The sequence below is a fragment of the Eubalaena glacialis genome, chromosome 13, assembly GCF_028564815.1.
Source record: "Eubalaena glacialis isolate mEubGla1 chromosome 13, mEubGla1.1.hap2.+ XY, whole genome shotgun sequence".
Lineage (NCBI taxonomy): Eukaryota > Metazoa > Chordata > Mammalia > Artiodactyla > Balaenidae > Eubalaena > Eubalaena glacialis.
This window is the reverse complement of record NC_083728.1, coordinates 11,351,724-11,375,981: the sequence shown is the minus strand read 5'-3', so window position 1 is coordinate 11,375,981 and position 24,258 is coordinate 11,351,724. Positions and strand designations below refer to the sequence as shown.

General features: G+C 50.3%; 1 protein-coding gene across 2 annotated transcripts in view; it reads left to right on the top strand.

The window, feature by feature from the left end:
• Positions 1 to 7,785: 7,785 nt before the first annotated feature.
• Positions 7,786 to 24,258, top strand: part of BCAS4 (breast carcinoma amplified sequence 4) — a 58,490-nt gene continuing 42,017 nt past the window's right edge. For both annotated transcript variants that reach the window (XM_061209781.1, XM_061209780.1), the window contains exons 1-2: positions 7,786 to 7,965; positions 23,139 to 23,210. In XM_061209781.1, coding sequence (XP_061065764.1) covers positions 7,786 to 7,965; positions 23,139 to 23,210 — 252 coding nt within the window. The remainder of the gene's footprint in view (positions 7,966 to 23,138; positions 23,211 to 24,258) is intronic.

Here is a 24,258-nt window from a genome sequence, read left to right as displayed (position 1 = left end):
AGGGTGCAGTTCCTGACCTCATGGAGCTAACATCTAGTGGACCTGCTGTCACACTGTATCCTTGGAAAGAAGATACTTGAAAAAAAAAATTTCCTAGACCATCAGAAATTCTTCTGGCTTCTAATTCACATTTCTTGAAGAATAGCGGTTTCAAGTGACTGGACAGACCAGCTGAATCAGAATCTGCGTTTTACCAAAATCGCCAGGTGACGCGTCGTTCACCTGGTACATTCAAGTTTAGGAACCAGTGATCTAGAGGTGAATTTTCAACCAAAGCAGAAACCCTGTCTATACTGTCCCTGTCTAGGAGGAGACGGCCCGACTCTGCTTGAATTGCCCCCGCGGTGGAGCCTCACCCCTCGGAGACCCCATCTGTTTATTCACATACAACTCACCTTCAGAAACTTTCGCCTTCACTTTAAGGTGAAGTCCGCTTCCCTTTAGTAATACCTGTGTACTTGTTTTATTTTGTTGTGTTAACAAATCTCCCCAAACTCAGAGGCTTAAAACGACACACGTTTGTTATCTCAGTTTCTGTGGGTCAGGAGTCTCAGTACAGTTACCCAGGTCCATGGCTCAGGGTCTCACAAGGCTATAGTGAAGGTGCCGCTGGGGCTGTCTGAGGCTCGAGTCCACGTCCAATGTCAAGCACATTCAGGTCGATTTTAGTTCCTGCGTTTGCAGGTCTGAGGTCCTGGGCTCCTGGAGACACCAGCTGTTCCCTGCTCCGCGGCCCCCAGAGGGGTGCAAAACAGCGTGGCTGCTCGCTTTCCTCCAGGCCAGCAGGGGGCGCGCCTCCCTGACTCCTTCCAGCTCTGACCTCTAAAGCCCCTTTAAGGGCTTGTCTGATTAGGTCGCACTCACCCAAGATAATCTCCCTTTTGATTAACTCCAAGTCAACTAATCAGTAACTTCAACATGGTAATGATAACCCATCATATCCTCTGGCTCCCCCCATACTTGGGGATTATGTGATGTACGCCAGTGGGCTGGAATCTTAGAATTCCACACAACTCCAGGGGGCGCCATGCACGCCGTTGTCTATGTGAGTGGTATTCTGCACAGCTAGGCAGGTGGGGTTTCTCTGTTTTCTCGTGTCCCTGGTTCAGTTGTCGTTCTTCTCTCAGCAGCCCCATAGAATTCATTGACCCCTTCCTTGCGATCTTCCTTTAGATAATCCAAGCTTTCTCCCGGCAAAACAGCTCCTGCTCCTTCAAACTGTCATCACATGTCATAAGGTCACATGAACATCACATGAACATAAAGTCAGTCATAAACTGACTTTATGTTCAGTTTGTCTCAACAGACATTTATCAAATGCATTCTTGGTGACCAAAACCTTGCCACCATCAGCTATATTATCTATCTGGCCATCTTCTTTGTCCTTCCTTGAAAACACTCTAGTTTGTCAATATTCCATTTATAATGTAGGATTTATTGAGCACTTACTCTAAGCCAGCCAGTGTTTAAAGAAGTTTATGTAGATTGTCTCATTGAATCTTTTCAGCAATGCTGTGAAGTTGTATCATGCCATTTTACTGATGAGGAAACTCAGGCACAGAGAAGTTAAGTAACTCCGCCAAGGTCACACAGCTTTTAGGTGGATGGAACCCAGACAGTTTGACTCTAGAGCCTGTGCTGTTAGTCACTGTGCACTGTTCCCTCTCAGAGGTACACTCTGTACCCAGCAGGGGCCCTCCAGGGGCCAGAAGACAGTCCACTTCTAGCTCTTTGTACTGCATTCTGTATTTTTTAGTTCATGCATCCTCATTCTCATTTGCTTTTTAGCAGTTGTGTTATTTCAATATCTTAAGTTAAACTCAAAATCAATTAAAAAATTCTCTGTGGTTGTCACGTGAACTGCTGAAGACGAGGTTTCCCACATCCTCAATAATCCTCAAAAAAGTAAATACTTTTTTCTTGTTTTTCTGCTAAATTTCATTGTGTTTGCTTATGGCCATTGTTACAACCAGGGGCCCCTCTCAGCTTATTGTTTGCTGCTGTATGCCTGCAGGTTTCGTATAGAGCAGGATCTCTTTTATGGAACACCTACTGTGTACACAATGCCGTACCCTGTACTCCAAGGACACTTAAGGGCCTTTGAATCCTAGTGAATAGAGATACAGGTTCCTGAAGCAAGAAACAAATATATTCCAATGTCCCAAATAGTCTAATGAATACTGTTTTACCAGGGCACTTAACTATTTTCTAACATCTTCTGACGTATTCTGATCCATCTCAATGTGATATAAATGAAAGAGCCATGGGCTTGCAACCCAACTCCACGTAGTTACATACGTGGGCCTGGGCCACAGTTTCCTGAGCCTCAGTTTCCCCAACTGCGAAACAGAAAATCAAGTCCATAATTCCTTTTTTGGAAATTTTGAAATCCAGGAAACCGAAAACCATTTGCTCTTTTCCCCATCGGGCCAGCAGAAATGCATTGACCAGCAAAACCTGAGCCGGACTGGCATGAGATTTATTTAAGGCCCTTAATGAGCTCATGTAAGGTGACTATTCACACATTCTACTGAGAAATACGAAGTCTGATAACAGGGTGCTGCCCCACTCGTCCTGGAGTTGTCACCTCGGGTGTCCTATGTGCTCCGTATTAGCATTCTAAACCCAGGAGTTCTGATTCTGAAACATGTCTGGCCCCAAGGGTTTTGTGTTAGGGGTGGTGGGCCTGTAATGCCCAGGACTGCCTGAGCCTGCAGGAGAATTTACAGAAGGCGCTAAGCTCCCGCCTGGGTCACCGAAGCCCGGCCACTTCACACCTTGCTGGGCAGGGTCTTTTCCCTCCAGCGTCTGTTTAAACGGAGGCAGAACAAACAGCCTGGGACCCACATTTCAGTAGCTGGAGGGGGAAAGAAATGCCTCTTTCCTCTAAACCCAGGATTCTCCCCTCACTTCCCAGGACCGGGGCAGCTCTAGCTGGAAAGCCAAATGTCGACACATAGGGAGCACTTTGAGTCTTGACGCTTGGCCTCTTGCCTCCAAAGCTACGAGCCCCTTTGTGCAACTCTGTTGTGGAAAGAAAAGGCACAGAGAAAAACGGATCAAATGCCTGAGGAGAATCAGAAGCTTTTGTTTTACGGGGAACGAATGCGATGTGCTGTCTCCTATTACCATAGAGAGATAATTTCAAAACTGTGAAGGAAAATGCTTTTAAAACCTGGGTTTTCACCATGCTTCTATTTAGAGGGGTGGTGTTCTAAATCATTTTGCTGGTGGCGAAACAGAGACACTAAGCAGGAAAGTGACTCCAAATTTTAGATGAATGTGTTTATTGAGGACTGACTTCCAGGTGCAAAGGCAGCCACTGGACTCCTCCAGCAATCCCCCCAAAACGCCCGAGACGTGTGTTCTGTCCTCCAGGAACTTCCTGTCTGATGGTGGCCTTACTTACAACTTAGCGGAAGGTGGAAGGTATCAGAAGGTAAGCTTGAAGGGCTCATCTCTTTGGGGGTCAGAAAAAGGGCCGTGGAAGAGAGACCTTGAAGGCTGGGTGGAGGGCAGGGAGGGCAGGGGGCCCAGGGGCAGACGGAAACGCTGGACGTCGATGGGGAGCCCGGCAGACTTGGGGCATATTCAGGGGACCCCGGAAGCAACACCCAGACACTTTCACGGACCAAGAGGTCAGAGAGAGACTGGGGCCTGGGGAGGGGGAGACTGCAAACGGGGGCAGCTCCTTAATTGCCGCAGTGCAGGCCCACGGTTTCCTGAGCTTCCCTTTCTTTTCGAGAGAAGCCACAGTTGAATGTCTGCGTGAACTGTAAAAGGTACCACGTTGGAAAATGCCGGTATTTAAGCACGATGTTGTGCAAATCTAACACACCTACAGATGCCTTCGTTTGGGCCGCGCTGTAACAAAACACCATAGCCTGCGTGGCTTATGAACAGCAGACATTTATTTCTCACAGATGGGGAGGTTGTAAGCCCAAGATCAGGGTGCCAGCAGGGTCAGGTGCTGGTGAAGGGCTGCTTCCGGATTGCAGGCGGCTGACTTCTCCGCGTGTCCTCACACGGTGGCAAGGGCAGGGGAGTTCTCTTGGGGTCTCTTAAAATTTTTTTTAATTTTTCTTTTATATGTATATATATTTTTATATTTATATTTTTCTTTTATATAAATATATGTGTATATATGTATTTTTTTTTCTGCAGAGCCCCTTTGTCTTCGAGTTAACCTTTGTGAAGGTGATGGGGGCACAGATCTTCCTGTGGTCTAGACACCCCAGCCTAGTCTTCTTGGGTCACCTCTGTAAGAGCACTAATTCCATTCACAAGGCCCCACCTTCTGAGACCATCACCTTGGGGTTAGGATTTCAATGTATGAACTTGGGGGAACACAAACATTTGGTCTACAGCAGCAGGCTGTGTGGCAGGGCCAGGACTCAGGTGAGGCAGGCGAGATGCCCAGGGCACACAACGAAAGGAGACCCTCACTCCCTGGGGCCAGTCCTGACCGGGATACCCCCTTAACAGTTTGTACTCCAAGTGTCTCTCTTACCTCCTCCGGGCCCTGGCTCTGCTCTGTGGGCTCCCATTTGCATCTTCGGGTTCAAAGAGAAAAGCAGTAGACAGATTGGCAAGGGAGGCTTGGCGGGTGGAGGTGTTTGAACTTCACTTGGTGAGTACTGGGGAATTAAGAGCAGGAAGAGAGGTGGCTACATTGGTGCTTTGGGGGGGCAGTGAAAAGGGTGGGCTGGCAGAGGGGCAGGGCCGCCACCAGCTTTCCCAGTGCCAGGCTTCCCTGCAACAGGCAGTGTAGCGTGAGTAGCAGGTAAGGACCTGGGTTCTTCCCTTGGCTGATTATAATCCCTGGCAAGTGACTTAACCTCTCCGTGTCTCAGTTTCCTCATCTCTAAAAGGGGCATTAGCAGAGCCTCCCTGCCTCACAGGGTGCGGAGGAGAGTCAAAGCAGGCGTCTCTGAGAAGAGTTTTGAACAGAGCCTGGCACTTAGTAAGCTTTCAGGACACGTTCCCAATGAGACCAACGGGCCTTAGAAATAGCCCGCGGAGTTAAGCAGCTTTGGCGCTGCACAGATCAGAATCACCTGGGGGATCCTTTCAACCTCCCCAACCGAGGCCACGCCCCCGACCAATTAAATCCCAATCACTGGGGAGTGGTCTCGGCGTCAGTATTTTCTGGAAGTTTCCGAGGCGCAGCCGAGCTTGGGAACGATGCTCATCTAGAACCTTGTGTGCCTGAGGCCTGAGCTGGCAGAGGTGACCTTGAAAAGACACAGACAGACAACCATTTTGTAGCTGGAGGTGAAGCCAGATGGGACGGGGGGTGCGGGGGTGGAAGGCTGTGTGGCCTCGGGGCCCAGCCGGGGGCCACTGCGGCTCCCGGGGGGTCTTCGGGGCCAGGCGGCCACGGGCGCCCCGACCTCCGGCTGGGAGGGAGCCGGCTGCCTGGCCCCGCGGAGGACTCCCGAGCAGGAGGCCGCAGCAGCCGCTCTGAGCCCGTCTTGGGCGCCAGAGGGAGCTCGTGGGGACGCGCCACGGCTCCATCCCCACAGCTGGTTCAAACTGGTTTGGGCAGGGTGCGGCCCAGGCGGGCTGCATTCCAGGCCTCGGGCTTGCCGCCTGCCCCAGGGTCACCCCCAAGCGCCTGTGAGAGGCCGAGGAGGTTGTTTAAAAATTCATCTTCTTTGTTTAAAATCATTAATTCGGCCTCCCACGGGGGTCCCTGGCTACAGCCAGCCGGACTAACCGGAGAGGGGCTCTTCTCAGCCTGCGGTGTGCTGCGTGCATCACAGTCAAAGGCAGAGCTTTAAAAGCTGCTCCCGCCCAGCTCCCCTTCGCCCCAAAGACTCCGATTCCGAAAGGTGGGGTGGCCTTCCGGGCATCGGTGTTCTAAGCAAAATGTTTCTAAGGCATCATTACATTTAGAAAAAAAGACTAGAAACAAAATGACTCTTGGCTAGCCAGCGTGGCCCAGGGTATGAATCGCGGAGAGGCTGGTGAAGAGCGAAGATCTCTTTCCCAGACACCCCATCTCCAGGGAAAGGGGGTCGGGGTAAGCAGCACTTTTAGCTAATATCCCAGGAGTTTTTTTTGTTTTTGTTTTTTTCACAATGAGTCATATTGGGCATTTTAAAAGTTTAAATACTATAACAAACGTCAACAGAAGAAATAAAACGTTACAAATGTAATTGAAACCCCTCCCGTATCCCTCCCCAGTTTCCTCTCCCCCACCCCAAAGTAACCAGTTTCCTGAATGCGGTGTACATCACTCCCGTGCACGGCTTTACACTTTTACTCCATATGTCTGTATCCATAAACAATATATAGTGCGGTTTCGCATGTGTTAAAACCTTTATGTTAATGGCAGCGTGCCCTACAGAGCCTTCACGATTTGCCTTTTTTTCTTTTTTCTTAGCATTCTGTTTCTGAGATTCGTCCATCAGGGGAAGTTTGCTGTGCTCAGGGCTGTGGCTAATCTGACGCCGGTTCTGGGCTTTTCCGAGGGAGGGCCCCAGTCAGCCGGTAAGGGTGAGGGTGGGAGCTGGGTTTCTGGGTGCGTGTGTGATACGGAAGGGCTCTGAGCATCAGACGCATCAGGATAGTAATGAATGGCCAAGTGCGGGTTCAGTGAGTTCCTATTAAATCCTTTTCCTTAGCACCTGAGGCCCAAGTCTTTGCCAAGAATTTTCCAGAAAATTACTCTGGCCTGAAGGCCTGAATGTTTGGGCGGCAATGTCGAGAAATTAGCAGTGGGAAGCTGTGGAAGTGGGAACTGTACAGTGATGGATTACCCGAAAGACACATCAAGCATGTGCTCACGCCCCCTACCTAAGGTCACCAGATAAAATATAGATTAAGATTTAACAGGACGAGGGTGAGGGGAGTCCTGTATATTTATTTGCAGCCCTAAGCGGAGCCCGATTTTTAAAAACGAATTTAACATTTTAAAAGACATCATAGGAAAAATTAGACCGCTAGACTTCCCTATACCTCGTTACCTTTTTTAGAACTCTCCTCACTAGCATTGCTTTGGACCCCACCCTCTTCAGCCTCTAAGGGATCTAGACTAACCTCCTAGGGGTGCGGGGGTGTGTCCAATTTAGTGCGCTGAAGAATTCCCTGGGGAGCTTATTTTAACAGCTGCCGCTGGGAGGAAGAGGATCGCTACATCCGACTTCCCTAATTTTTAGGACTGTCCGCCTGGCGCAAACAAGATGCTGTCCTAGGAGAGGCCTTGTGGGCGGGGTGATGGCGGGGAGGGGGTGGTCTTTACGTGAAAGGATCCTCTAAGATAGCTGTTCTCTATCCTGAATGCACGCTGGAACCACCCGGGGAGCTTTACAAACTACTGATGCCCAAGCCCCACCCCCAGGGATTCCGGCTGAATCGGCCTGGGGTGAGGCCTGGCTTCCGGGCTTTTAGAAACTCCCCGGGGCATTCTAAAGTGCTGTGGGACCTGGGAACCGCTGCTCCACCGGATTCCAATGAAAAGGGGTGGTCTATACCGATGGTTCTCAAACTCGGCTCTATGTTAGAATCACCTGGCGAACATAAAAAGTACTGATGCCCAGGTTCCAACCCTAAAGGTTGTGTGTGGCCGTCAGACTTCGGAAGTTTTGAAGGAGCCCCAGGTGATTGCAATCTGAAAGCGAGTTTGAGAATCTCTCGTTTACCAGGTGATGCGGGGGCCGGGCGTAGTGAGCATCGCGCGCCACTGGGTGGCGCTGCCCGCTCGGCCCGGCGTTCCGGGAGGCGTGGGCCGCGGCCACTGGGTGCGCACCTGCCCCGCCTCCGCCAGGCGGGCCACGGGGCATGCAGGCGGTTGGGGGCGGGGCTCCGAGGCCAGGACGCGGCGTCGGGTTCCCGGGCAGCCTCCGCCAACTGGACTCTGCCGCGCTCCTCATGCTGCTCGTGGACGCCGATCGGCCGGAGCCCGTGCGCAGCGGGGCGCGCGAGCTCGCGCTCTTCCTGACCCCCGAGCCCGGGGCCGAGGTAGGGGACGGGGTTGGAAGTGGGGGAGGCGGGTCTTGGGGTTGGGGGATCCAGGGCTCGCTCCCCCGGGGAGGAGTGGACGAATGGGGACCCCTTGCGCGCTGGACCCGGACTCTCGGCTTACCCGCAGCATTCTCTCGTACCTGGCGCTGGGGCTCCGGACCCGCGCTGGGGGTCCAAGGGGCCCCTCCTTTGCGGAGCGGTGGCTGTCTGGCGTCGCGCAGAGATGCGCGTCAGGTCGCGCCCGCTCCCTCCTCCAGCCCCGGTTCTCGAGGGCCCAGACTCGCTTCCCATCCCTACCTGAGACGCCCCCCACCCCCCAGCATCCTCCGGGATGCCAGACTGAGGCGCGCTCGGAGCTGCTGCCCTTTGCCAGCCTGGGCCCCGGGGGAGGCTGACCCCCGGTCCTGCCCCTGCCCGGGCGCTCGGCCTGCTCTGCTCCGAGCTGATGCTACATGCCGGGAGGAGGCGGGCAGGCTTCGTCTGTGCGAGGATGCTCCCGGCCTCGGTACGTTTCTGTTGCTAGGAGGGAAAATACCTCATCTCTGGCTGTACTTTCTATTTTAAAAGCACAGAATAAAAAGTAGATCTAAAACTAGCCTCTTTATCTTCCAGCTGAAGCCAGTATGTTGACAGTGCCGTGAAAGTTATTTACCGAAGTTCACCAGGAGTTATGTAGGGCCAGAAAGTCAATCCATTCTCTTTTTAAATCTCAGAAGCAGTACAGAAGTATTTAAAATAAAGGGTAAGCACCCTCTCCTTTTTCCCTCTCACCTCAATTCTAGTTCCCAGAGATAACCATCTTTCACAGTTTGGTGTACATCATTCCAAACATATTAAAAATGCATTTACAAATGTAGGTATGCATATATACTAATAATTATACATAATTAGTTTTTACCAAAAAAACCCACGTGATACTAGAATAATGTTCTGTAACTTGCTTTTCTTTATTCAAAATAGCATGGGCAAATGGAGAGTGACTTAATGGTAAGGTATAGGGCTTCTTTTCAGAGTGATGAAATAGTTCTGGAATTATGCTGATGGTTGCAAAACTTTGTGAATTCACTGAAAACCACAGAATCGTACACTTTAAAAGAGTAAATTTTATGGTATGTGAGTTATATCTCAATTTAAAAAAATAGTATGGACATATTTCCATGTCAGAATGTATCTATAAGAGCTGTCCAATAGAAATATAATTTGAGCCAAAGATGTGAGCCGTCCATGTAATTTTCTTTTTCTTTTTCTTTTTTTGGCCACGCCACGTGGCATCTGGGGTCTTAGTTCCCCAACCAGGGATTGAACCCATGCCCCCTGCATTGGGAGCTCGGAGTCTTAACCACTGGACCGCCAGAGAAGTCCCCCATCCATGTAATTTTAAATGTTCTAGGAGCCATATAAAAAAGGAAAAAGAAACAGATGAAATTAGTTTCAATATATTTAATTTTTTCCAGTTTTATTGAAATTTAATTGACATTAAACACTATAAGATTTAGATCTGCAAGTTTCAATGTATTTAAAATAAGTGTCTCCAAAATATCCTTTCAACATGTCATCAACGTAAAAAAATTTAAGGAGATTTTTACGTTCTTTTCTTTGAAGTAAGTTTTCTTTTTTTTTAATAGTGATTCCTTTTTTTTATATATAAATTTATTTTTGGCTGCATTGGGTCTTTGTTGCTGCGTGTGGCCTTTCTCTAGTTATGGCGAGAGGGGGCTACTCTTCGCTGCCGTGCGTGCGCAGGCTTCTCATTGCGGTGGCTTCTCTTGTTGCGGAGCACGGGCTCTAGGCACAGGGGCTTCAGTCGTTGTGGCATATGGGCTCAGTAGTTGTGGCTTGCGGGCTCTAGAGCGCAGGCTCAGTAGTTGTGGTGCACGGACTTAGTTGCTCCGCAGCATGTGGGATCTTCCTGGACCAGGGCTCGAACCCGTGTCCCCTGTACTGGCAAGCGGATTCTTAACCCCTGCGCCACCAGGGAAGTCCTGAAGTAAGTTTTCAAAATCAGGCTTGGACGATTGAACTTATAGCACATCTCAGTTTGGACCAGCCACGTTTTAAGCACTTAATAGTCATAAGACACTGGCGGCTTCTGCGTCAGAGAGTGTAGGTCTTCATCATTCCTTGGCTTCTTCGTGTCCCACCATTACAGAATAATTCCTCCTATTTTCTGAGCACATACTATGTGCCAGCAGCATGCTGCACTCTGTCCATGGATTATGTCATTGCATCCTGGCAGTGACCCAGTGGCTAGGATGTTATGTCAACTTCATAACTGAAAACTGAGGCCCTCACCGAATAAGCAACGTCCTATGAATGTCCTGTAATTTCTGAACCACACCCCCAGGGATGGGCATTTAGGTTGGGTACCTGCTTAAGGGTTTAAGTAACCTAAGCGTCTTTCGTGTTCTTTCTCCCCCTTGCTCTCAGCAGCAAGATGTCACTGTGTCCAGCGGCTCAACCCAGCCTCATCTTGTCTCGATTAGGGACAGCCTTCAGGAGAAGCTGCATGTATTAACTTCATTTGCTCACTCAGGACTCTCTCTCACTCAGACGCAGGCTGGCTCATGCTCATTTGTAATGGCCGTAATGAAGAGCCGAACTCCCTGTAGCTCCACGCAGCAATAAAGCCACTTAGAGCTCTTGCTGAAGTTTATTTACCCAAAGAAGCAAAAACTGCCAGAGTGGAGTCACTTGCAGCCTCTACTTAAAGCTTAATTCATTAGCAGTTCCTCGCACTGAAGCTGTTTGCAGATGGGCAAATGAACTGGAAAGGGAAAGTCTGGTTTGGGAACAGGTCTGGGCAGCCAGTGCCTCCTGTACCAGCGCCTGCCCTAGGGCCACTTTGGGCTTTTAAATGGAGCAGTAGGGGTCTCAGACCAGCCAGCTCCAGTCCTAGGGGTGCCCTGGGGTTCTTAGGGAAGTGGGCCTTCATCGTTCAACACCTTGAACCCCTGCCGTGTGCAGGGAGTGAAACACACAAGGGCTCCCACTCTCATGGCCCGACTGTCAGACAGTAAACACGTAACATACAAAACCTCTAAATTGTGATGAATGCTGTGGAGAACGTGGGCATGGGTGATGTGATAGAGGGTGTCTTTGTGTCTGGGAGACATGGGGTAGGGAAGGCCTCTCCAAGAAAGCTTGAGACCCGAGTGGTAACCCCTCAGGAATGGGCAGGGAAGAGGAAGCACAGAGGTCCAGGAGGGCAATTAGCAGAGGGACCCCACTTTGTCTGGGAGTGTTCAGGGAGGGCTTCCCTGAAGCAGCATCATTTTAGGCTGAGCTCTGAAGCATGAATAGAAGTTGACCAGGCTGAGAGGTAGGAGGAAAACATCCCAGGCAGAGGAAATAACTGGCAAAGATCCTGGGGTGGGATGAAGCAGGGTGATCACCAGGATAGAAGAGCAAGCAGCAGGGAGAAGGGGGAGCTGTGGGAGGTGGGGCTAGTGAGGGGGCAGAAACATGTTGGGACTTTGCACTGTCTCCCCGGATCGAGTAGCCGCTGAAGGGCGGCATATTGAGATGAGTCAGCAGGTGAGCATTTTACTATTTCTAGTGCCTTTGGGTTTTTCTGTCCAACCAGCTTTTTGTGTTTTACTTTCTCTCTTTTTCTGGTTTGAACTTCCTCTTTTGGGGGAAGTTTCAGGCAGGATCTCCGGAAACTGCTTCAAGATGGCAGGGAGAGAGAGAGAGATGTTTGCCTCTTGGGTGCCCTGTGATTTAGGAGGGAGGGGAGCTCAGGGCCCTCCCGAACGGCTGAGTCCTGATACCCACCCAAGGGTGAATTCCTGACCAGACTCTGAGAATCCCATTTGGTTCCCGTGCTGGAACGCAGGACAGATTTGGCCCACAGATGGGGTTAATGGCCTACATGGAAGGAAATAAAGGAAGCCAGCACTTTCTCCCACCTACGGACTTTGCTTGAGCGGGCAGAGGATGATGGGGGAAAGCGCCTGTTAACCACACGTGGATTAGATCAGGGGTTGCAAACTGGTGGCCCAGAGGCTGAATCCAGCACTCTGATGTGATGGGTTCAATTCACATAGGGGTTTTTAAATGGAGAATTTTCATGAAGAAAATCTGAGTTTCTTGTTTATTTAAAATAATGGACAGTCTGGTAATCCTAGGTCCCTATTTCCTAGTGTGGTCTCCTGTTTGCCACAGTCCCCACTCCTCCTCATTGTCTCCCTCATACCGAAGTTGGTATCAGTTACCATTTACCCTTGTGCTTGAACCTTTGAATTTTCTATAGTCATGATAAGAGGAAAGGGAACTATTTCTCCAAACCGTGTGTCTGGACTGAAATAGGAAAACATAAATTAGCCAAAAATGCCCTTGAGTTTCAAGAAAAAATGTAGAAGAGACTGTTTCTTTGTGGAAGCAAAGAATATTTTATTGTGTCCAACCTGCAAACACCCTGTGCCTATGGGAACCCTGGCGTGTGTCTTATTCTTGTGACCTACTGGTCCCCTTTCGGCATTCAAATTCAGATGTTCAGATTAGAAGTCTGTGGGTGGGTGCCAGGGCACAGTCTACTCTGTCTCGAGATGTAGTTCTGTATTAATTTATTCCTCAGATCTTTATGGAAGACCTGCTGTGTGCCAGGCACTGTGCCGGGTACCGGGGAGAGGCCAGTGAGACAGATGGCGATGCCTGCCCTCAAGGAGTGGCACCGCGGTCAGGTGGATGAGCCCACTAGGAGTCACCCAACAGAGTAACTAACGGTAGTAAATGCCACGAGGGCGACACCTGAGGGGCTGTGATAGGGACACACAGGAAGATTGGAAGGAACCGCCAGGCAAAGATCTGGCATCATGTGTGTCGCTGGAGACAGGGAAAAATGAGGCCTCCGGAGGTGCCTGAGTGGGTGGACCTCAGTGATAAAGGGGAGAGGGGGCAGGGCCAGACCAGGGCCTGGGGTCAAGGGGAAGAGTCTGGATTCGATTCTGGGGTGTCATGGATAGAAGCTGTGAGCAGGGCCAAGCTGGGTGTGAGCAGGGGAAAGACGGGATCAGATCTGTGGACTTAGGGCTGCAGTGCCGGAACGCGTCGGAGGGGCTGGCGTGGCAGCAGGGGGACTGCGGATGTGGATGTCCCGGTGGACGTACACCGAGCTGGCCAGGCTCCCTGAATCAGAACCTTCGGGGGTATGAGAGCCAAGGCCAAGGTGGGTGCTTAGAGAGGGGCAGCATTTCTCAGAAGAAAGTTCCTATATTTCTCCCCGCAGAACTGCCCAGCAGTGGAAGGACCTGTCCCTGGCTCTGAACAATCTCTTATCATAGGACAGCTGGGCTTTGGGGCAGGGGGGTCACCTCGGAACCTTGGCTAAAAGTTCCCAGTCTGGCTGACTCTCAGCACGAACTGAGAAGCTTTGAAACAGGTTCCCAAAGACGGGAAGTGACCCTGGCGCCCACCAGCCCAGGCTGGTCATGTAGCGATGCTCCTGCACAGCGGACAGCTTGCGGCTGCAGCGAGTCCGCTCTGAACATGCCATTCCGGCACCGGGGAGAAAAGCAAGATGCACAGAGGTGTGTGCGGTGCAAATAAAAGCTTTAAAGGCAAAAAACACCTATTTCATGCATCTATAAATAGGAGATTCGGTCAAATCGATCGCTGGGGTGGGGTAGGGTAGGTGGGGCGTAGCCAAGGTGAGAGCACTGGTGCAGGGCATGGTCCCCAAGCTTTGCCAAACATCTGCATCATCTGAGATCAACAACAAAAAATGCTGATGCCCGGCTCCCACCCCCAGATACTCTGATTTCATTGGTGTGGGCGCCATCTGGGCGTTGGAACGCTGAAAGCCCTCCAGCAGGGTTGTAAGCCTGGAGTGGCCAAGACTGATTAGTCTGTTGGACAATCACCATGACTGCTAACTGTTGGGGGCACCCCAGGCCTGGGGATCTGGACTTGTAAGCGTCCTTCCGGAGATTTTGATGGCCAGCCTGGTGGGGGGCTCACAGCTTCCGTCAGTGCTAGCGGGGCTGGCCCCATGCCCAGGAATGCCCTCTTCCAGCCGCCCCAGGAGGACAGAAAACCCGTCGGTCCTGCCTGCTGCTGTGTCTACCGCACGAGCTACTGATGCCTCACGTATGAGTTGAAGAAGCATCCTTTACAGGTGTGTGCCTCCCCCAACCCCCTTGCTCCTGGTCAGGCTGAGTGGTGGAAAGACCAGCTCTGGAGCCACACGGCCTGGGTTCAGATCTCGGCTTTGCACTCCTGCTTCTCTCTGCCTTTTCTCCTCCAGTTGTGGGGTTGGATGAGATGATCCATGGGCAACACTTGGCTCAGGGTCAGGCCCATAGTAAGCGATCTGGTGCATTAGCTACAATTATTCACTTATTCATTCTATAGTTGTTTATGGAGCAGGTACCAGGTGCAGACCCCATGCCAGGAGCTGGAAAGCAAGAGTGCAGGAGAGGCCCCCCCGCCCTCAGGGCTCTCAGAACAGGTGGGAGGGTGGGCGTGACACACGTTAATATTTCCACACAGTGTTTGCAAGAGGGCGATTTCAGCCCTTCGCTTGTGCAGAAGATGGTGAATTTTCTCTCACTAGCACGACCTCGTGTAAGCCTGGAAGTCCAATGTTAACTTTCTATATCTGTGTACGTGAGACCAACCATAGATTCCAATTTTTGGTTTGCAAAACAGTTGCTGCACCCACGGTCAGCATGAGCCCCTGGTTCTCTTAAGCCATCTCGGGATCTGAATTTATTCCTTGGTGCAGGTGTGATGGAAATTTGGCCTGTGGGTTCTTTTAAGTGAATTGGAGTTGGTTTTAAAATAAGTTTGTTTTAAAAATAAAAAATATATGCACATGTTACAAAATCCAAAGGTCCCCGTGACCATGGAATGCTGAGTGAGGCCCTGCCCCACCCCGGTTCTCAGCCCTTGCTGCTCTGCAGAGGCCGCTGCAGGCCATGCCTGTGTCCCCTGCCATCCCCGCCCTCCGCCTCCCCCTTCTGCATTGTGCGTTTTTCACTCACTATGTCTTAGACAGCTTTCCATATGAGTGCACAGAGAGCTGGCCAATTATTTTTTAGCTGCTAAACAGAATCTCATTGTCTGTCTGAATTATAATTTAGGTAACCGTTCCTCTACTGATGGACATTTAGGTTACATGGATTCTTTAGCTGTCACAGAGTCTGTTGCGGGCTTCCCTGGTGGCGCAGTGGTTAATAATCCACGTGCCAATGCAGGGGACATGGGTTCGAGCCCTGGTCTGGGAAGATCCCACATGCCACGGAGCAACTAAACCCGTGCGCCACAACTACTGAGCCTACGTGCTGCAACTACTGAGCCCACGTGCCGCAACTACTGAAGCCCTCACACCTAGAGCCTGTGCTCCTCAACAAGAGAAGCCACCGCAATGAGAAGCCCGTGCACCGCAATGAAGAGTAGCCCCTGCTCGCTAGAGAAAGCCTACCCACAGCAATGAAGACCCACCACAGCCAAAAATAAACAAATAAAAACAAAAAAAAACCCCAAAACAAAGTCTGTTGCAATGAGTATCTCTGTACGTACATCATTTTGCATTTGTGCATATATGTCTGGAGGATAAATACCTAGTGGGGGAATTACTGGGTCCAAGGATACATGCATTTAAAATTTTGGTTGCTGTTGCCAAATTAACCTTCTTAGAAGTCAGGGTCAAGGCGAGAGTAGAGTAGAGTAGTCAGCCCTTCTAGACATTCACACCTCAAGGTCGAGGGTCCCTCTGGGGGATGGGAACTCTTACTTGAGCTGCTGTAGGGGCCTGGGAGGAAGGAGTTCCCGTGTCTCCTCTTTGGGAAGTGGATCATCATCGAAAGGGCCAGGTCCTCTCAGTTTGCGATTCCAGCTCAAGGCCGTTTGGAGCATCCCTTTATTTGCTCTTTCCAGCCCTTCATTCTTGGCTTGCCCCAGCTCCCAGGGTCTTTCTGCCATTGATCCAGCCCTTTCATCCTGGGCACAGAGATGAGGCTGCTTCCTCTAAAGACCTTTACTTTCCCTGTCATCTGAAGGGGCCACCATGAGCGCTTTTGGAGAAGAGGTGACATTACTAATTACATGCCCTGGATGTGGGCAGGCCTCACAGTCCTTGAGCCTGTTTCATTTTCGCCCCCGTCGTGTACTCATGGACCCTGGCCCAGCCTGGCTGGAGGAAGCAGGAGTAAGGTCAGGCCGTAGCGCCAGGTGTCAGGCAAAGCTACCACCACACCCTCCCCTGAACTTGATCTGGCTGCATGTGGGTGTCCTCTGGCTGGCATGGTGATCTGCTTTTTAAAATGCTAAGTAGATGCCAACTTTAAAAAAGTGGGAGTTTTCACATAAAAATCCAAATGTCTGGCTTCTTTAAAAATGTTGCAGCAAAAGCTACAGGTCTTCAGTGGCCTTGTTCCTGGGCTGAGTGGACCTTGTGGTTTCTAGAAGGATTCTCCGGAGAGAGAGAGAGATAGAGAGAGTGAGAGAGAGGGAGAGAGTGTGTGTGTGTGTGTTTGTGTGTGTGTGTGTGTGTGTCTATAAACAGCATTATTGTAATATAATTCACATGACATACAACCCACCCATTTAAAATATACAGTTTAACGGCTTTTGGTTTATTCACAGAGTTGCACGACGATCAACCACAATCAATTTTAGAAAATTTTCATTACCCCCCAAAGAAACCCTGTCCCCCTTAGCTCTCCCTCCACCAAGAATCCCTAATCTACTTTCTGTCTCTAAAGATTTACCTGTTCTGGACATTTCATAGATGTTTGGGTTTGTGTGGTTTTTTGTTTGTTTGTTTTTGTTTTTGATTTATTTTATTTATTTGTGTTTGGCTGCATTGGGTCTTTGTTGCTGCACGCGGGCTTTCTCTAGTTGCGGTGAGTGGGGCTACTCTTCGTTGCGGTGCGCGGGCTTCTCACTGCGGTGGCTTCTCCTGTTGCGGACCACGGGCTCTAGGCGCACGGGCTTCATTAGTTGTGGCATGCGGGCTCAGTAGTTGTGGCTCACGGGCTCTAGAGTGCAGGCTCAGTAGTTGTGGCACGCGGGCTTAGTTGCTCCACGGCATGTGGGATCTTCCAGGACCAGAGCTCTAATCCGTGTCCCCTGCATCGGGAGGCGGATTCCCAACCACTGCGCCACCAGGGAAGCCCGATGTTTGTGTTTTAAAGACACCAGTCGGTCAGAGGTTTGAAGGCCCTGTTCAGCCTACAGTCAGGTTTGTTTGGCCGTCATAGTGTTTTTTAATTTTTTAGGTTAGTTTTGAACATTTTCGGATTGGAAGAACTTTCATAAATATCTAGATCACCTTTTTGTCTTTTTTTTTTTTAAGTGTTCTATTTTTTTAAAATATTTATTTATTTATTTATTTTGGCTGCGCCAGGTCTTAGATGCGGCATGCGGGATCTTTTAGTTGCGGCGTGCATGTGGGATCTAGTTCCCTGACCAGGGATTGAACCTGTGTCCCCTGCAGTGGAAGTGCAGAGTCCTAACCACTGGACTGCCAGGGAAGTCCCCAGGCGTCCTCTTTAGACGGGGCCTCCCGTTTGCCACAGTCCCCACCCCTCCCTCTTGTCTCCCTGCATGGCGTCAGCTGCCATTTATTTATTTATTTTATTTATTTTTGGCTGTATTAGGTCTTCGTTGCTGCACGCAGGCTTTCTCTCGTTTTGGTGAGCGGGGGCTACTCTTCGTTGCGGTGCGCGGGCTTCTCATTGTGGTGGCTTCTCTTGTTGCGAGCACAGGCTCTAGGCACGCAGGCTTCATTAGTTGTGGCATGCGGGCTCAGTAGTTGTGGCTTGCGGGCTCTAGAGCGCAGGCTCAGTAGTTGTGGAGCACAAGCTTAGTTGCTCCGCGGCATGTGGGATCTTCCTGGACCAGGGCTTGAACCTGTGTCCCCTGCATTGGCAGGTGGATTCTTAACCACTGCACCACCAGGGAAGCCCCAGCTGCCATTTATTATCCTGCTGGTGCTGCTGTGTTTCTCAGAGAAAAGTAAAACGTCTCTGTCAAAAGTGGGAAACTGAAATAAGCAATGTGAAGAAAACATTCTTAAGCATGGCCCACTTCCCTAGTATTCATTTCCTGCCTGGCTTCTGTGTCTTTTTGAGTTTGGAGACCCTGGTGGGGTCACAGTCATCTCCTGCATGGGTGGAGCATCTCACCAAGAATAACCTAGAGAAAGAACTTACTTGACCCTCCTCAGCTTCCATCTCGAAACAGAGACAGTCGGAGGATTCCCACCCCCCTCCACTTTCAAATGGGGAAACCGAGGCACAGAGATGGTCAGAGGTATAGTTAAGACCACAGAGCATGAATGCAAATGGGGACTAAGACGCCATCGCGGCTGCTGTTCTCAGGCTGTAGCTCTTCCAGGAGAGCACTTTTCTTCCTCCTTCCCTTGGCCTTTTTCTTTTCTCCTCCCTCCCTCCTTCCTTCCTTTCTTGCAACAAATATTCATTGAGCACTGTATTGGTTACCAATTGCCAGGTAACAAAGCACTCCCAACCTTAGTGTTTAAAAACGACCCCCATTTTATAGTGCCTGATTTTGTAGGTTGGTGGAGCTCCTCTGCGCCGTTCTGCTCCCGTGGTGTTGGCTGGGCTGCCTCATGAGGCTGCATTCAGCTGGAGGGTTGGCGGCAGTGGAAGGTCCAATATGGCCTCACTCATGTGTCGGGCAGTTGGTGCTCCAGCCGGGGCACCTCGGTTTTCCTGCACGACCTCTCATTCTCCAGGATCTTTTCCGCCCTGTGGCCTTTCCAGCAAACTTGCCTGCTGTTGTCTTCCAAGAGGGTGAATCAGAAGCTGCAAGGTCTCTAGACTCGGAAGTCACAGAGTGTTGCTTCCACCACATTTTATTGGTCAAAGCAAGTCACAGACTAGATTCGGCTGGAAAGGAATGATCCTACCTCTTCATGGGCAGAGTGGCAAGGTCATATTGCAAAAAGATAGGTGGGATGGGAGAGAGTTGGAAGGCCGTCTTAGGAAACACAGGTACCTACTATGTGCCAGACATTATTCTAGGCCCTGGGAACACAAAGGTAAATAAAAGAGAAGAAAACCCTTGTTCACCAGGAGCTTTCATTCTGTTGGGGGAAGATGACAGGAAACAAGTAAAATATATAGTAAGTTAGATGGTGATAAAGGCTAAAGAGAGAAATAAATTAGGGCAGGATGTGGCGTGGTAGGGAAGCTACAGGGTCAGGGAAGGCCTCACTAAGGAGAGTCATATGAGCAAAGGCTAGAAGGAAGTATGAGATGAGCTTTACCAGTGAAGGGAACAGCAGGTGCAAAGGCCCTGGGGTGAGGACATGGTTGGTGTGGTTGCTGGGGAGGCCTCCAGTAGGCATTTACTGATTGAGGTGGAAGATGGGGGAGGACTTTTTTTTTTAATTAACATAATCCATATAACATAAAATTTACCATTTTAAAGTATAAAGTTAAGTGGTTTTCAGTATATTCTTTATGTTGTTCAGACATCACCGCAACCTAATTCCAGAACATTTCCATCACCCAAAAAAGAAATCCCATAACCATCAGCGGTTATTCCCTACTCCCCCTCCCCCCATTCCATGGGGGAGACAACTACTAATACACTTTCTGTCTCTGTGGATTCGCCTCTTCTGGACATTTCACATAAAAGGAATCATGTAACATGTGGCTTCTTTCACTTAGCATATATTTTCAAGGATTATCCATGGTGTAGCACGTATTAGGACTTCATTCTTTTTTATGGCCAAATAGTATTCCATCACATGTACATGCCATATGTTGTTTGTCCATTCATCAGTTGATGGACATTGAGTTACTTCTACTTTTTTTGGCTATTATGAATAATGTACACGTTTTTTGTACGAACCTCTGTTTTCAGTTCTTTTGGATACATTGCTGGGTCATAGGGTAACTCTATGTTTAACCTTTTGAGATTGGTTTCCAAACCAGGCTGGTTTCCAAAGCAGCCGCACAAGTTCACATTCCCACCCGCAGTGGATGAGGGTTCCAGTTGCTCCACGTCGTCACCAACATTTGTCACTTGCCATTTTTGTGATCGTAGCCATTCTAGTGGCTGTGACGTGGTACGGTGGAAGATTTTGAGCTGAGCAGGGCTTTGGTTTTAACAGAATCTCTGAGGAGTAGATTGAAGGGGAGCAAAAGAGGAAGCAGGGGACCAGTTAGTAACAGGCTACTGCAGTGGCCCCAGCGAGGGAAGGCAGTGCCTTGCACCAGAGTGGTGGTGGAGAGAAGTGGTTGGATCTGGGATATATTTTGAAGGCAGAACTGAGAGGGTTTGCATAAAGGTTGGATGGGGTTGGGGGTAGGAAAGAAAGACGAGTCAAGGATCCTCCCATGTGTTTGGCCTGAGTACCTGGACGATGAAGTTTCCATTTGTGGAGATGGAGAAGACCACGGATGGTGGAGGATCATTTTGTTTTTCCTTGTGCCAGTTGCTGGTAGGCAGAGCGAGCCCCTTTTCGGCTTTTGACACGCCCAGCTGGGAAGCTGGGATTGGCACTTTGAGCAGGAGATGTGGAAGAAGGCACACAGTAGGCACATATAGATGGTTGCTTTATGGATCTCTCTCACTAGGTAATAGAAACAAGGGCTAATCACCATATGTGGATTATCTCATTTGCTTCTCAGGAGAACTCTATACTGTAGGTGCCATAATTTCCCCCTTTCTATGGATTGAGAAACAGAGGATCAGAGAGCTTAAGTCACTTGTTCAAAGTCACACGGCTAATAGATACTGAAGCGAAAATTTCACCTCTCTGACTTCAGAAGTTTGTCACCACCAGGGTGCTCTCTGGGGAGGGGGAAAGTGTGCCTGCTTTACTGCTGCCTGTTAACTATGGTCTCCCCCCACCTCCTCCTCCTGGGGCCTAGGGCGGTGGCCCAAAGCAGCAGGGAGGGAGCAAAGAAAGCATTTGCTGACTGCTTGGTCAGTTAAGGGAAGAACAAGTCCCAAGACAGTCCCAACCAACAGGAAGGATTAGCCACCCCACCGTGCCCACAAATCATTCACGGGACAATTTTCTCTCACGGTAATTCCCTAAGTGGCCTCAGAAATAAGAGTCCTGCAGGCTGCAGCCCACATGCCTTTTTACCCAGCCCATAAGCAAAATGAATGTCTATTATGTGAGGTTAACCTAAAATCCTGCCAAATGGATGTGGCACTTCCTGTCACAGGTGAGCCAACCCAGATGCTCAAGTTAAGCCCCTGGGTAAAGGTCATACAGCTGGCAAAAGAGAACGATGGGGTTCGAACTCAGGACTGACTAACTTCCTTTGTGAACACGCTAGGAGAGGTCGAGAGGCTCTTCCTATGAGCAGAGAGCTGCACGTGTGTCTTGGGAAGGAGGCTGACCCGCCAGCTGGGGCGTGGTCCTTCATGTCCCTCTGGCAGGTTTAGTCTTCCCAGGCATCTTTGGACTGGGGCGTAGACTGTCTGCACTGTGCTCCATCATGCATCTGTGCCCCCTCCCGTCTCTCTCGCTTTCCTCTGGATCAGAAGGAACCACCAACCTTCCGCCTTCCACCTCAGCGGCCTCTCAGCTCCTTCTTTCTCCCTTAGTGCATTAAGGACATTTTTTTTTTTTTACCGCGCTTTTACTTTTTGGAGGGTGGGAGGGGGACTTCCTGCGTGTTTCCAGTCCTCCCTCCACTGCGGTCCCCTTCCCCTGTCAAGCCTCCCCCAGTCAGGCACAGAAATAGTCCCAGCTGTGACATGAAGGTTGCAGAGTTTAAAATTGCAGCTTGGTACTATTTATACTCCAGCCGGAAAGATGTTTTTTTGTGCAGCCGTTTATTTTGTTGTGGTAGTGACAGCCCAGGCTGCAGGCAGCAGGCTCCTGCACTGTATAAACATTTCTCCGGGGACAAGTGGGCAGTCAGGGCAGCCTTCAGGTGAGGGGGGCAGGTGCCAGGCCTGCCCAGAAATGTCTGGGAACACCTCCCTGGAGCAGAACAATTCGACCTGGTAAGCCAGAGAAAGCGGTTCATGTTCCAGCTGAACTTTCTTCCTAGATGCCTGGTAATTAGAAAAAAAAAAAAATACAGGTATTTTATAAATCGTGAAAATAGTACATGCTCGAGGAGAAAAAGGGTTCAAACTGATTTTTACACAAGTGATAAAAGCAGGCAGACCCTTCATGTTCTATTTTGGTTGGCCCATGGAGCATTAAAAATTTTTTTGAATTTGTGCCACTATTTAAAAATTGGGACATTTCCCATAAAGTTAGAATTTCTGGCTTCTCTTGAAAATGGAAGGTTCTGACAGTGCTGGCCTTGTGTTTGTTGATGGCTGCTAGTGGCTGGCTGCTCCACAAGTAGGCAAGTGATTTTCAGATCACCCCACGCCCCAGTGGCCTGCTTCGTGTTCATTTACCTTACTGCCTGGCCTTGATAACTTTTCAGGTTTGGACCTTCCACATAACATAAAACATTCAGGGCTCCTGTGTCAGAGTGTCAGGCCTCATTCCCCAGTTCCTACTCCCCAGGGCTAAGTAAGCACTATCGATAGGGTTTCCAGATAAACTATGGGACCCCCAGTCAAATATGAATTTCAGATAAACAACAAATACTTTTTTAGTGTAAGTATATCCCCTAACTATTACAGTTTGGTAGTATCATCCCAGGCCTTTCTCTGCTGAAGCACACACGTTTCGTGGCGTTGGCACAAGGGTAGTTTTATATTCTACCTCTCCTGCAGTTGACTTTGCTCTCTGTGGTTTGTCTAGAGAGGCATTTTTCAGTGTTGATAAGAGCAGGCTTTGAGGCTGGGGACTCAAACCTACAGGAGAATCTGGGCCCCAACGCTTGTTAGCTCTGTGACCTTGAGCAGGTTCCCTTACCTCTCTGAGCCTCAGTTTCCTCATCTAAACAATGGGGGTGATGAGGGTCGCTTTGTTATCTCCTGTTAGTATTTATTTATCTCGTCTCTTTTGAGAGCTGCGTAGAGTGGATGGTCCACGGTGGCTTTAACCAGAGAGCTTAAACAGGGGTGCCCACGGGCATCAAGACTGCCACCGGCACATCCCGATTTCAAATGAGGCTACGGGAGGTTTTGAAAAGGGAAAGTAGGTCTGGAGGGAACTGGGCAGATAATCCTAAGATTTAGTTTGCTTTAAAAAAAAGAAAGAAAATGAAGGGCATTTGTCTCCCTGGAAACCGCTTGCTGATCTCCAGGGTATTGTCTCTCTTCAGGCGAAGGAGGTGGAGGAGACCGTCGAGGGCTTGCTCCTTAGGCTGGAAGAGTTCTGCAGCCTGGCTGACATGGTGAGTGCCTGCCTGGGAGGTGTGGGTAGAGGCCCAGGCCAGACTGCAGGGCCTTCCTGGGCTTCCCTGGGGAGCCACCTTGGTGGTGGCTTAGCGAGCAGGAGGCGTGGGCAGCGGCCGGCCGTGGGGGAAGCTCACACCCTCTCCCTCTCTCCACACAAGGCTCCCCGAGGCAGCCATCTTGATGACGCCCTTCCCCGAGATGCCTTTATTCCACCGAGGAGGCGGGAGTGGGCCACCAGGTGGCACTCTCGGGCCCGATGCGGGGAGCCGTTCGGCGGGGATGCTAAGACTATATTTAACTTTCCTTGCTCTGCACAGTTCGCCAGGCAAACGTGGAGACAGCCAGGAAATGGCTTCAGGCCTGGGAGGCCTAGGAGGAGCCTCCTGGCCGGGCCCTAGCCCTGGCGGGGTGGGGCATCGAGTGCCCTCCTGAGCCCTTTGGTCCCTCCACTGTTGCCTCCTACCCTGTTTGGTGGGAGCGGCTCCTCCTGGCTGGGTGGGGAGGAACGTGGGAGATGGTGCCCTAGGCCAGGAAGACAAGGTCTCCACTCCTCCTTGTGTCTCCAAGATTGTTGCCAGACAACTGTGGGGCCCTGAGGAGCACTGATAGAATGTTCTGGAAGTTCCCAAGCTTATTGAAGGCACACCAGCACCCAGGGTTCGTGGCTTCCGCCTGGAGGCTCAAAGGGTGGAGCCCCATTTTGGGACCAGGCCTGCCTCTCCCCTGGAGCACAGGAAGCCCACCTGGGCCCAGCCATGCAGATGTGTACCAAGTGTCTGGAGAGACGCTGGTGAGAGCCCCAGGGAGTAACGTTTGTTGAACATCTACTTTGTGCCACACTCCGTACAGAGTATGCTCCCTGTATCCTCCCATTCCACCTCAGAGCAACCTGCCACGATGGGTTCGACTTTATCCCCATACATTCAACAGACATCTGAGCGCCTGCCTATGCCAGCCCCTGGGGACACTGCAGTGAACAAGACACAAACATTCCCACAAGGACCTATGTGTGTTTTTCTCTTGAGAGCCAATTTTTTAGTTCAG